This window comes from Trachurus japonicus, chromosome 6, assembly GCF_045865225.1.
Source record: "Trachurus japonicus isolate A0001 chromosome 6, Traja_1.0".
In the NCBI taxonomy this organism is placed as follows: domain Eukaryota; kingdom Metazoa; phylum Chordata; class Actinopteri; order Carangiformes; family Carangidae; genus Trachurus; species Trachurus japonicus.
The window spans coordinates 17,214,072-17,228,603 of record NC_140912.1 but is presented as its reverse complement, the minus strand read 5'-3'; the positions used below and the strand labels follow the sequence as shown (position 1 = coordinate 17,228,603).

Sequence of the window (14,532 nt, the reverse complement as noted above, 5' to 3'; positions counted from 1 at the left end):
GCAGAGAGGCACTTTTGTTTGTCTTTTTGTTTTCTTTTTCTCTTGTTATCTTTTTTCTGCCAACTATACCCGAGAAAACACACCATTCATAAGAACAGGAACGCCCTTAAGTAGAAATCAATCAAAAACAAATCTCAGTGAAAGAAAATATGTTTTGAGCTCTCTGAAATGTTTACTTCCAAAAGACAAGTTATTTGCAATTGACTCAACAATGATAATCAGAACAGTGTAAGATTGGATTGCAGTCACACAGGCATTTGCAGTCAATGATGTGTTAGATGCTGTTGCTATAGTAACAGTAGCCCCCATCACTGTCTTCAAGTGTGTGTGTGTATTTTTACTGCACTCATGCATCATGAATAACGTGTGTGTTTAGTGCTCTAAATTATGAATCAGTGTTATTTTATGTATGGACTGAGTGAGTGAGTGAGTGAGTGAGTGAGTGAGTGAGTGAGTGAGTGAGTGAGTGAGTGAGTGAGTGAGTGAGTGAGTGAGTGAGTGAGTGAGTGTGTGTAATTGCTTGTGTGTGAATCAGTGCTATAAATTTAATCCTCAAGCTTCCACTGCTTTTTCATGTGGTGTTAGTCTCCCCCTAAGCTTAAAAGTGTATCAAATTACTCAGAGATTTATTTTTGCTGCTATACAGTAAAGGTTGAAGATTCCTCTCTCAGAAAATCCTATTTTTTGGGATCAAGTCCATACTCTGTCATACAGTATACTGGTCTTTTTGTAGCTCAGAGCATTACACTTTAAGCCTGTTAGGTATGGATATTCAAGATTTCTGGCGCTCTTGCTCTCCCAGACAAACACACCGTAGGCTGAGGTCCAAACAGACATAGATAGAGGCACCAGACATGCAGACAAAACCCACATGCATACTGTATAATGTTAAATGTACAATGCCTTTATATGTCTCTGTGTGTGGTCGACTTCACAACATTTCATTCAATGTGAAAACCAGTATTAGATTTTCAGGTGAATACTTCACAATCTTTTGTTTTGAACATCAAATACTCAAATATATATACAGTGTATATATATACATACAGGTGCAGCTCAATGTTAATGAAAAATGATTGTTAATACAGAATTGTTGAAAGTATGTCCATGTACAGTATATGCACTCAGCACTTGGTTGGGGCTCCTTTTGCTTCAGTTACTGCATCAATTCGGGGTGGCATGGAGGCAAACAGCCTGTGGCACTGCTGAGCTGATATGGAAGCCCAGGTTGCCTTGATAGCTGCCTTCAACTCCTCTGCATTTTTGGATCTAGTGTGTCAAGCTATTTCGAACAAGAAACAACGTCAGAGGTGTCTTAGTTTGTCTCAAAAGGCTTTACATAGCATCATAACAACATCCTCTGCCCTTAGACCCTTACATCGACTGAGGACAGAAAACAAGAACAAATTTTTTTTTTTTTTGAGAAACCTCAGGATGAGCAACAGAGGAGGGATCCCTCACCCATGGGCAGACGTGCAATAGATGCTGTATACAGACAAGAAATGGTGCAGAGGCACAGAATCCAAGTTGCTCGAAGTCCAGCGTCAAGTTTTCACAGTCAGTGATGATTTGGGGTGCAACATCATCTGCTGGTGTTGGTCCACTGTGTTTTCTGAAATCCAAGGTCAGCGCAGCTGTTTACCAGGGAATTGTAGAGCACTTGCTGCACTTGCATGCTTTCTTCTGCTGACAAGCTTTATGGAGATGCTGATTTAATTTTCCAGCTGGATTTGGCACCTGCCCACACTGACAAAAGCACCAAAAGCTGGTTAAATTACCATGATGTTACTGTGCTTGACTGACCAGCAAACTCGCCAGACCTCAAGCCCATAGATAATCTATCAGGTATTGTCAAGAAGATGCACTGACCCAAAAATGCAGAGGAGTTGAAGGCAGCTATCAAGGCAACCTGGGCTTCCATATCAGCTCAGCAGTGCCACAGGCTGTTTGCCTCCATGCCACCCCGAATTGATGCAGTAATTGAAGCAAAAGGAGCCCCAACCAAGTACTGAGTGCATATACATGGACATACTTTCCAGAAGACCAACAATTCTGTATTAACAATCATTTTTTAAATTTGGTCTGATGTAGTAATCTAATTTTTTGAGATACTGAATTTGGGGTTTTCATTAAATATAAGCCATAATCATTACAATTAAGCGAAATAACAACATGGGATATTTCAGTCTGTGTGTCATGGATCATATCAGGTATTAGTTTCACCTTTTGAATTGAATTATTGAAATAAATGAAGTCATCCATGATATTCTAATTTATTGAGATGCACCGGTATATTAAATGTATTTTATTTGCCGAATATGCCAAAATGTGACAAATGCCTTGCTAAAAATTTGTTGTTACCACAGTTTGCTGCTTACGTTAGTCACTGAAAACCAGCAAAAGAAAATATATCTGCAATAATGGATATTCGTACTGCATCACGCTACACACATTTCAGAGCTACATTTCATGGAGCTGTGTCAAACTCAGATATCCCTCAAGAACACAATTTTGGCTGAAAAAACAGAAATAGGCAACCTGGATGTGGTTGTAAAATAATATTTTCTAGCTGTCGTCTTTAAATCATTATTTCTCATGTTTTAAATTGAGAGAACATCTATATATACATACACCAATGTACGGATGGAGACTAGTGCAATGGGAGCAAATCACTGTCATTTATTTGACGATGATCAGAGGTTGCTCATCCAATGTGCTAAAGTAATATTTCACTGACTTGCCAGAGGCTGGTTTACTATATTTACTCATTATTATTTATATTTTCCCATCATGGCGTGAAAATGAATTAAAACTCTTTGCAGACTCAAACAGTGACTGACAGATGACACTCATGATTAAACTTTTTTTTTACATGTTGTTGAGAACCCATGAAGTCTAACATGCTGCCGCTTGGTGTAAAACCACAGTGTTAGACAGCCAGTCAGGAGCCTGTTTGGCACAGAGCCATTATTTTTGCTATAATTAGATTTGCTCACAGTCAGGGAGTGCGTACACTGGTCAGCAAGAACAAAGTCTGAGAACAAGCTAAGACCAGAATCCTGTTCTGTAAAAGAATTTCAAATCATCTAAAGATTGTTGTTTGCTCGTGTGTGCTGAACATTATACATAATTTCACAGGTGTTTGTTGCTGGACAGGTGTTTCAGCAAGCCATTAAACCTGGGAATAAAAATCTCTGACAGGGACAGACTGAATGTCAAAAACATCCGATCACAAACAGAATCTGATAGTAGGATTTCTAATCATACTGAATATCTGTTAAATGTGTTACAATGAAGTTTTCCCTATAGTCTAACATCTACACAAGCAAATTACAGTCATTACATAACAACTAACATTTTAGTAGAGTGTTTCTCTCTGTGCCTTTTGTTTGCTTGACCTGTGAGTAGAGTGCTGCTCTACTCTCATTTCTTATCCTCTCTCTCTCTGTAAGTCTTTGCACTACTCTCCTCCATTCCTTCCCCTCACGTGTCCCCATTTTCTTGTGTTTCTGCCACACCACATCATTGTGTTGCATTTTTAATAGGAACATGCTTCATACTCTGCAATAAATCCATGAATTATAGAGTAAACTGACAAATAAAACTAGCTAAGCCATTTGACTGTTTTTCCCCCTCTGATGAGAATAGATCTTAAAAGAGGAGATTCTGTTTTGATTGCAAAGGAAGATGCAGTCGACTAGTGACAGCTTTACTATATGGTCTCCACTGACACTGTTTGATTTGTGCTTTTGCAAAAGACGTGAAATGCATCTCAGTATCCCTCAGAGGTGGGAATAAGTTACATACAGTGTATGGAAACATGCTTCAAAAAACGAACAGTGACTTATATGGTCAGGCATAACACTACGACCACTGACAGGTGAAGTGAATAACACTTTATCATGTCACCTGTTAGCGGGTGGGATATATTAGGCAGCAAGTGAACATTTTGTCCTTAAAGTTGATGTGTTGATTGTGTTGTGTTGATGTGAAACAGGAAAAATGGGTGAGCGTAAGGATTTGAGCGAGTTTGACAAGGGCCAAATTGTGATGGCTAGACGACTGGGTCAGAACATCTCAAAAACTGCAGCTCTTGTGGGGTGTGCAGCGGTCAATATCAAAAGTGGACAAGGAAGCAACAGTGATGAACTGGCCACAGGGTCATGAGCAGCCAAGGCTGGTTGTCAGAATACCCAGTGCATCACAGTTTGTTATGTATTTGGCAGCAAAAGGGGGACCAACACAGTATTCGGCAGATTGTCATCAGGTTTATCAGAGTTGATCAATAAGCCCCCGTCTAAAAAATGTTTTGAGGATTTAATTCTGATTTTAGTCAAATCATGCGACTCAATGCCCCTTCCTTTGGTTTGCTCATATGATATTTCATGCTTGTATCTACAGATAGAGAACTAAGGAAGTAGTCTGAATGTTTGCCTGTTCACTTAATTTAGTGGTTCTATATTACAAATCAATGTTTATTCAACATGACAATACCCATGTTTGTGTACTGGATTACCTTTACAGTACACTGTGATTCAAATTTATCATCCTCTTATTCTAAAAACTGCATCATGATCTTTTCGGCTGTCAATCATACCTTATCTTTTCTTACTCGGACTGTGTTAATTATTTTTTCCACATATGAGTCATCCTAGTACTACAGTATTTAGCAAAGTAAAGCCTATACATTTCTAGTGTCTGCCGCAGAATTGACCCTTTATTCCACACTGAAAAATAAATTCCTGTCTCTTTCAGTACATTTTAGTCTCTATTTCAGAATACACCTCTCAAAGACCAAATATTCTTATTGGTGTCAGTGTTCAGAGAAACATGGTAGTGTACTACTGTATGTCAAATGCTTTTGATTAGATGTACATTACTAAACACAACTATTGTATGAGTGGGGAGATATGAGAATGTAGCCATGATCCGCTTGTTTATAAAAGGGAATTGTGTTTCTCTTGGTCTGTGTGTCTAATTTAAATGCAGTGCCCCTGCAGCAGGGCAGCGTCTGTACAAAGGATGTGGAAGACGAGGGTCAAGGCCTGCCCGCTCTTACTCTAGCCTTAATTTAAGTGACTGTCAACACAGCGCAGACAGAATCAGGAACACTCTGTGCCAGATAAGTGTGTTTGTGTTTGTTGATGTGACCCCATACCAGAGGAGACGGTTTCCCCTTTAAATTGGTGATTGTTATTGTTGCCATGATTTGTAGTAAGCGCACTTATGATAAAAATACTTTTGGTAAGCTTGTATTAACTTCTTTACTCTTTGCCCCCTCCATGGTTATTGCAGTGTGAAATATTATATTGTGCATTTGTTTCATTTATTAATTAACATCGTCTCTCCCAACCTTCGTCAGAGACATTTACCTCCTTCAAGCAATTAATCAAATTAACCACAACAGTCTCAGCTGTTTTGTTCATCAGTGAATCTCTGTGACACTGTTGGCTCTAGTTTATCACACTATCAGTTAGTGTCGTGGCTGTTTCTTCACATCACTGTCAGTCAGGCTGCATAGACAAGTCACCTGGCATCTGAATAGGCTTCACTACACAGACGCAGCAGCTCGATGCTGACAGGATAAACCTGATGAGTTGGAGGCACAAAATAGCTGCATGTGAGTATGTAGTTGCAGGCTCAGGAGGATCACTGACAATTTTCAGATCAGAGTCAATTTGTTTCTACTGTGAATGACCACTTTTCACTACACGCTGTGGATCGGGAATCCTTCTTATATACTTATGTCTTGTATGTACTGTATGTCACATTGCATTGGCAGCCAGTAGCCCTGAATGAGAATATGGCAACCATATGCGTGTCTTCACAATACACAATGTATGATGTTACCGGCACTGACAGCAGGGCTCTGTGTTAATGTGGTAAAGCATTACTTCCACATCTACTTGAGGCCTATGGTCTTTCCCAGCTGTTTAGACTGTGCTCTTATCATCCTGATATCTGACAGTCCCCAGAGCATTCCCATGACCCACTGCTCTGGCTCACTATGTTTATTACCTAAGCAGCTGTGAAGCTTTAGAGCATGTGTGTATTTCACGGGCCAGCTCACATTAAACCAATATATGATCCTCCCGAATAAGCATTATTTTGGTGAGCATTGTAATTACTATTCATCCATGGCACACTGTACTTGTAGGGCAGCTGTGAGGGACCAGGGGCTACAAGGCCATGTGGTAATGAGTGTAAATATAGGGCAGTGAAAGTGTCTGACACACATATGTACTGCTGTATGGGTCACACATGGATGCACACGAGCTATTGAACAGGACATTAAGTGTGCACACCTCCTTTCATGAAGCTTTGGCAAACACACTTTGTTAAAGGAGAAGAAAGACCAAGAGAGAATAGCCATAGAAATCAGACAGTGAGTAAAAGAGACATGGGGGACAGCAATGGTGGCAAGGCAAGATGTGTTGTCTCTGTAATTTCTAGCCCCCTACCCAGGCTTTTATCAAGTAGTGGCAGATAATCCCACTTTACTGCTGGGGGAGATGAGAGCCTCTTCAGTATACTGAACTAAAGGAAGGGGCTTTGTCCTGGTAGCTGGAGAACCACTGCCACTCATTTTGTGTCACTGATTGATGATCTTGTATACAGAGGACACACATCCAAACGTTCAAAACCAGTGAGCTGAGTTTGTCAGCGGTCTGAAGTCCTCCAGGTAAAATTGTGATGACAACTAACAGCAATTCTAAGCTCTTTAATGCAGCGGGTTTAAGAGCAATAAGGCAGCCCTTCAATATCCAGGAGCTTCTCTACACCCTGGCTGCTAGTGAGCCACTATGGGGGAGTAACACCCTCAGATAGGAGGGAGGTATCTCACAGGTTGAATTAATGTGAAGTCAACATAAAAAATTGTAATTGGAGTGTCACTTTATTACAGTAGAAATTTTGCATTATTAAAGCAGAAACATTCTGGGAGATGATTATTGCTGCTTTTTTTTTTTTACTGTGCTGCACTGGGATGAGATGCTATCATTTATTTTTTCTTTCCTCCATGTCTCTGATTCTCTTTTTCTTATGTGGTTCCCCCACTTTTTTTTCCTGATCCAGCAGCACAGCAAGGTCACCCCATCCTCATGACAGCAGTTGATGTAAAGAAGCTGCATAGCTTTTTGGGGCCAAGGCAATCAGCACTAATGAGCTATTCAGGGTACTCTATTTGCTGTCCGCTTAAAGGGATAGTTCAACATTTTGGCAAATTGGCCCATTGCCATAATCGCTATAGTCATAGCAGTAGGTTTGTTACCTTTAATTGTCGGTGTAAGCTATTTCTAGAACGGTGGAGCAGAGCAGCAGGCTGCTCAGGGCTACGCTATGGAGGCTAAGGGAATTTCTTGGTTTTCCTCATCAAACTCATCAAATACACAACCCAACAACTCCAAAAGGCTGTCGTGGACAAGTTGTGAGCTGCACAATCACCACGCTATGAGATAATAACGGAACGTTACGAGACGGAGCCGTTTTAGAGGTAAATTCATGCAAAACCGCTGATGCGCGTTGCGTTCAGGGACAGTTTTTCAGCAAGCAGACTCTGTATTTACCTCGAAAACGGCTCAGTTTCGTAACGTTCCATTATTATCTCATAGCGTGGTGAATGTGCAGGTCACAACTTGTCCACGAAAGCGTTTTGGAGTTTTGGGATTTTGTATTTGATGAGTTTGATGAGGGAAACCAAGAAATTCCTTTAGCCTCCATAGCACAGCCCTGAGCAGCCTGCCGCCCCGCTCCTCCGTTCTAAAAATAGCTTACACCGACAATTAATGGTAACGAACCTACTGCTATGACTATAGCGATTATGGCAATGGGCCAATTTGCCAAAATGTTGAACTATCCCTTTAATACAGCTATTTGATAAAGCAATACTCTCTTTTAATATCGTAACATCAGCAGGATTAACCTCAAACTGATGAATCATGGCGGAAGGGAAGGGGACTCCCATGGAAGATGTTAGCAGAAATAAAAAAGGAAACACCAATAGGAGACTGTTGACCAGCTGCAGGTGATGGAAGTGGACATGCCATTTTCTTCTTCAGTAGCATTTCTCAAGTTTCAGTACTGTCTCTTACCCCACTAGACCAAGTGCAAGATTAAAGGGGCAGCTAAGGTGAGGTAGCGACTGAGGCTTTAAAAATGAGCTACATGTTGTGACAACTGTTTCAAAGTGAGAGACATGTATTAGCTGCCTGACAGTTTCCTGCTGTGTTGTTAGTCATTATCGAATGCCTCCTGAAAAGAGGAAGGGGCTGTCTGCTTCTTCATTGGCCAAAATTAGTATAGAATGAGTACGAGCACATCTTTCCTTCTAAAGGAAAACAGGTGGTCTGTGCTGCTTCTGTCAGAACTGTGCAGCTGTCCTGTAAATCAGCGTATGTGACTGAGCTGAGGGGCTTTTTGTATCTGTGAAGAAATACATCAATAGTTTCTTTGAAGATTGTAGATAGCTTTTCTGTCTTTTTTTTTTTTACTTCCTTTCTGGGATGAGCCTCTGTCGGGGGGTGGCACTCCACACTTGGTGGTTTGGTAATGATTTACCTCCTTATTCTCTCTCCTGTGTGTGAACATGTGTACATAATCATACACATCATGCATCTAGTAACACACATGTGCATATTAGTGTATGCATGTGTTGGTTTGAGAAGCCCACCACATCTGTCATTTTTATGTAATTGGTTCCCCTGTCTGTATCTTGAGGTTTTGCCTTCTTTCCAAAGAGGACTGTGGTTACTTTGATTGAGATCCCAATAGAGTATTAAGAAAAACACACATGGTGCATTAGTGAGCAGTGGCTTTTTCTCCCGGAGGCTGCAGGCTTCCCTGAGGGCACCGGAGGAGGTGTGGCAGGCAGTGACGCCTAGCAGGGATGCCACCACCTGAATATTTTTATGACAGTCACTGACTTTCCTTAAGCAACAATTGTGCTGTGATCTGGTAATTGTAATCCATGTGCATATTCCTTCCCTCAAGCTAGAGTTCAGTAACAGTTCCCCAACAGCTTTCATATTAGTGTGATTGACTGGCATTTCTGTGTTAGTGGGTTACAACTTCCAACTGGAGTTTATTCACTGGTGTATCAAGAGTACATGCCACAGTCTTACAAAATATTAGTGATTGTGCTTTTCAAGATTTTGAGTGATTAATTTTGTATGATTTTGAGTGATATATTCCTAGTTTTAGTGATCTTTACCACCATTGGGAATTAAAGTTTAGTGGAACATGATTTCATGATTGTGTTGATGATGCTTGCCTCTAACCAGTTTATCACCCACTCCTCCCACTTTTTGAGTTGTTTTCTTTTCCTTTTTTTTAACCTTTATTTGATGTTATATTTTAAACCAACTTCTGTGTGCACAATATCGCCTGTAAATTAGTTTTCTGCTCCAGGCTGTGTAGCCAGATGTATGAAGTTATTGTCTTTCAAGAAAACCATTTAAAGAACTCAGGTTAGTATTAATGTGCAGCATGGTAGCCCACGAGGGACAGCAGTCACATCCATATCACTCCAGCTTGGAAAATGAATGAATTAAATGTTAACAGGCTGAATTTCTGCTAATTTGCACTCTACTTTTTAATTCATAAGCATTTCATGAACTGGAGGATTTTGTCTCACTTGCAAATCATTGCCAGGCCCTGCTGCTTGTGCCTGCACAATCTTGCATGATGAGTGGGAGAAAGACCTATCTACTGTTAAGTGGTTGCTACAAAAAGTAATAGGTAATCAGTGCACATATGGTTGAAATAAAACGATCCACTCTCATCTCTCTGTACCAGCTGAAGGCTTCTCTGCAGTATTTTCCCCAAGCTGAGAACATGACAGGGAGTTTTTGATTAAGTCAGGAAGAAAGAGCATTGCAGTATCCGGAGGAGGAGACATAAAAGAGGTGCAGGGATTAAAATGTTGCATGATTTTTTTATGTTGCCACATGATACATTTGAGGCAATTTTGGGAATGTTGTTGAGCTCAACTGTCCTCCCTATCTGTTAAAACTTGGGTATGCTTTAATATCTGAAAATCTCTGGCTTCCTCCCACAGTCCAATAGGTACATTGGCCACTCTAAATTGCCCGTAGTGCGTTATAAGTGTGTGTTGTCCTGTCCTTCCCAGCCCACACCCTATGTTAGCTAGGATTGGCTCCAGCCCCCCAAAGTTATGTGCAGAGGCACAATGTTCAGTCAATCCTCCCCACAAAGGCTGCCCTTCATGACCATGTTCACAACTACCTTCGCCATGTAAATGGGGCTTGTCAAAGATATCTGAGGGATATTATGAGCCCTTCTGGACATGCCTGCCGGATGCAGGCCAGTCCAGCCAGGCCATCCATTGATACTCCACTTGTCCATGCAGGGTTGCGGTGGGCTGGAGCCAATCCCAGCTAACATAAGGCACGGGCAGGGCACATCCTGGACAGGCCGTGATTCAATCACAGGGCCACAAGACAAACAACACTCACATTCAAGCACTACGGGCAATTTTGATTGGCCAATCAACCTAGTGTACATGTTTTTGGACTGTGGGAGGAAGCCTGAGAACCTAGAGAGAACATGCATACTCCACTCACAAAGGCCCCCTGGCCCAGCATTGAACCTGAAACCTTCTTGCTGGGGGGCAAAAGTGCTAACCACCAAACCACGATGCTTGTCTCCTGCAAATGTAAGAAGGGTTGTGGAAGGTTTCGACCATAGACTGTAAAAAATATGGACGTATTATCCGTGACGTCACCCATTGGTTTTGGGGAGTCGTTTTTGTGACTCAAATATGGCGGCCTGAACAGCGCCATGTTGGATTGGCCGAGAACCCACCCACTGGCCTCGAAGCAGCTGTCCACGGACCGCTACGGACCTGTCACTCAACGTTTCCGCGCCCTAATTGGCCAGAATTTTAACCTAATAACAGTAAAATGGTAGAGTTAAAAAAAAAAAATTCACCCCCCTCAGAGTGTGTGCGGGGGTAGAAACTATCGATTGAGACCAAAAAACGTGCTGACACCAGGCTTTGATCATGTTTATTGAGGATGTAAAGTCGGCGATTTTAACATGGGGGTCTATGGAGAATGCTTCTTTCTGACACCAGCCCCCAGAGGAAGCCGAGGGGATTGCAGTTTTTTGAACGCGGAAGTGAGCTTCACTTCTCAGACCGACAACTGCCCCCTTGGTTTCGACACAACCTGTGAGTCTTGTGAGAAAGAAAGAAGCTTGTAAGAAATTCTGGGGGGTCATGCAAAAAGCAATTCACACTGGTATAGTAAATACATTTAACTAGTTATGTCCTCAATATAAAATTATATCCATCACAAATAAGAAAACTGTTGTTGCTGGTGGCCATTTTGAAAAATGGCTGCCATGGCTGCCATATTGAAAATTCAAGATTGCTCCATATCCAATTATTTTCAGAATTGCGTTGGCTATACTGTGTGTATAGTATAGTAAGTGTACCAGATTTCATGCTTTTATTGCAAAATGCACTAACCCTAATTTGGTTTTCTGCCCCCCTATAGTCACTTTCTGTTAGCATCCAGTCTTCCCTGTAGAAATAGGACTGCTCATCTTGTATTGTAGGCTGATTGAGATTGGTGTGTAGACAACTCTTGAGGGTAACCTTGGCTCTGTATCATTAGAAATAGCCTCTTTAGTAGCCGGTCATTGTGAAATATAGTAGACATTGGTAAAATTATTTCTTTACACAGATTGTATTCAGAGAAACCACCAGTCCAACAGAGCTTTGATTTTCAGATCTGATATGTGACTGTCACCGTTTTGATTTATTTTCAGAATATTTAGTCAGTTGTCAGTAAGTCATAATAACTTGGAAAATGAATGCCTTTTCTGATTTTGCATATGTGTGGATTTGTGTGCGAGTGTTACAGGGAGACAAGGAGAGACGCAGAGAAATATTATAATACGAGTTGATTAAGACCCTCATCAAAGCAGATAAATCATTACAAAGCCTTTTATCAGCCCTGTGTTCAACAGGCAATAAAACACACATCAGATCCAGCTGATCACTGGCAAATCACACCCTAAGCCTCTTCAAGGCATTATCCTAGGCATTATGCAGACACACACACATGTACACATGTACACACATACTCAAGTACACACAGACATACTCAAAAAAACACAACCTCTGTGCTCTTCCCACTCATGTGTACATTGGCTGCCAGGGCTGTCTTTGTATCCCATCACCATAACAACTGCTTCACAGAACATCTGAAAAAAAGGAAAAAGCCAAAGTGAATTTCCCTCACTCAGTCTGACTTGGAGATGGTGAGAGTAGCGGTCGGCAGCTCCTCGCAGCATGTCACTGTGGTGTGTGTGAACAAGAGGCAGGCTTGTAGTGGCAAGCGGGCAGCGGATGACTTAGTCTGAAGAGAAAGAGGGTGTGTGATGTGAAATCCAGAAGGTGTTTGAGTGTGACTTGTCAGGACAAGGGATATACAGTATACTATGATGCCGCATATGGTGAGTGTCAAAACAGCTGCTGTGTTCTGCTTCCATCCTTGCATGTAAGTGTGTACATTTACTGTATATGTATTGCTTTATCATATATGAGCTGTCTGCAAAGTAATTGAGCTGTCTAAAGTGTGTGTGTGTGTGTGTGTGTGTGTGTGTGTGTGTGTGTGTGTGTGTGTCTGGAGCGTTTTGCACATGTGGATGTTATGTAATGAGTGAGACTCAAACCTTGAGAGTGCAATAGTAATCAAAGTTGAAGCTCATTTGGGATACTGCAGATATTGTGTAATTACATCCTGCAGGAAACATTTTAGGCCATCATCATGTTTTCATATTTTATGTTCAAAATTAGATTAGATAGATAGATTGGAAATTTGTTTTAATGATTTCTCTCTGCGTTCTGTAAGTACAGCCCATAGACACTGGATACAGTACATGCTGGTCTATGATGTTATGTCTCAGATAGTCCCAGACAGATTGTTTCCCTGATTCTTCAGGCTATATCCACATATTATGAAATGCTAGTGCTGGTACCTTGCTCATAGCTTCATTTTTCACTTTATACTCTACAGGCTTACACCTATCAGTAGAAGTGATGAATATTTTTAATCATAAGTCACAGAGGAAATTAAGTGGATTTGTACAGTATGTGTACTTGTTTTATGAAAATGGTTTAAAACATCAATATTAGCTCTAAGGCACTGCACAATATTAAAACCATTACATTTGAACTTATTTTGTGTGTGCTCATCTCAGAAAGGAAAAGTCTTCATTTCAGAGTTACAGCATGTTTACATTTCAGAGGAAGAACATCAGTCTTGCACTCTTTGTTCTATGTTGATCGATGCAGTCTTTACCACTTTAAAACCCCCACCGGCATTGCGCTAAATGTTAGCTACAATGCTAACGTAATGCAGGAGTGATTTTTTTACAAAGCTGGTAAATGTAGCTGCATCTGCTGCTTCATATTAATACATGGCTTGGACAGTATTATTTTTGTCTATAGTCTTCAAATGAGGCAACATTTTTTATTAAATTCAGAAAAATAAACCATCCATCTTTCAGGGAAAGCATTGGTCAAAAGTGATAAACAGCAATAACAAATGTAATTGTAGCTCAGGTGAAAGTTAGAAACTTCTCACATGACAGTGGCAAGGGATGTGCGAAAGAGTTTTTTTCCCCTCACCTTACTACACGTTTACTAACGGCCTTTCCCTGTCTTTTTTAGTCCATCCCATAATGGCTTATACATCTAATGCACATGGTCCATTTCCTTGGCATGACAGAACAGAAATAAAACCTTTAAACACAGAAGGAGAGAGCAGACACTTTAGTTTTTATCTCTGACCTGCATTATTAAACAACATCATCCACATGAATCTGACATCACCCAATCACAGCTATCTCTTCCTTTTACCTCCCCATCTCCCTGCTCCCTTGTCTCCCTCTATTAGGCAAACCTGAAGAAGTTTATGGAGTATGTGCAGCAGAGGAACATTGAAAAGGTCTCAAGGTTCTTGGAAAAAGGCCTGGACCCCAACTTCCATGATCCAGACTCGGGAGGTGAGGATGACTGCACTGAGAGATACACTATCCCTGTCCTACTCTAGTTATATTATTCATTTTTTCACCTTTGTGAAATTGTCTTTTTTCCTTTGCTTTCTCCTTCCCCTTTTGACTGTCTTCACCACAAAATGACCATGTATGGATTTTGTGAAATAAGCCCTCTGCATGATGAGTAAAGCTGGATTACTCCCTTTGCTAATCTCCCCGTGTTTATGCAAATGTTTGTCCAGCCATAAAGGAGATTTCCCTGTTGGGTGACCTGTAGTCTGGCAGAGGAGCTGTGAAGCGAGGCAAACATGAGAATAGGTTGGTTTAACACCAACAGGAAGCAGCCACTTAGGAGCACCGGAGGGTGACAATCATGACAGCCAAAGCAGTTATCCAAATGCAGAGTCACTGCAATCATAAACCCACAGTTTTTATAAATTGGCAATTTTGTCATCAGATATTGACAGCTTCAATTGTGGGATGTTCATTTCTTAGAAAAATGCACAA

At 41.0% G+C, this 14,532-nt stretch overlaps 1 protein-coding gene across 8 annotated transcripts in view; it reads left to right on the top strand.

Moving 5' to 3' along the window:
- Positions 1–14,532, top strand: part of shank3a (SH3 and multiple ankyrin repeat domains 3a) — a 141,435-nt gene that overhangs the window by 41,718 nt on the left and 85,185 nt on the right. For all 8 annotated transcript variants that reach the window (XR_015036004.1, XM_085779436.1, XM_085779434.1 and 5 more), the window contains one exon: positions 13,926–14,034. Coding sequence is in view for 7 of the 8 variants with exons in the window: in XM_085779436.1 (XP_085635562.1) it covers positions 13,926–14,034 (109 nt within the window). In the remaining variant the exon portion in view is untranslated. The remainder of the gene's footprint in view (positions 1–13,925; positions 14,035–14,532) is intronic.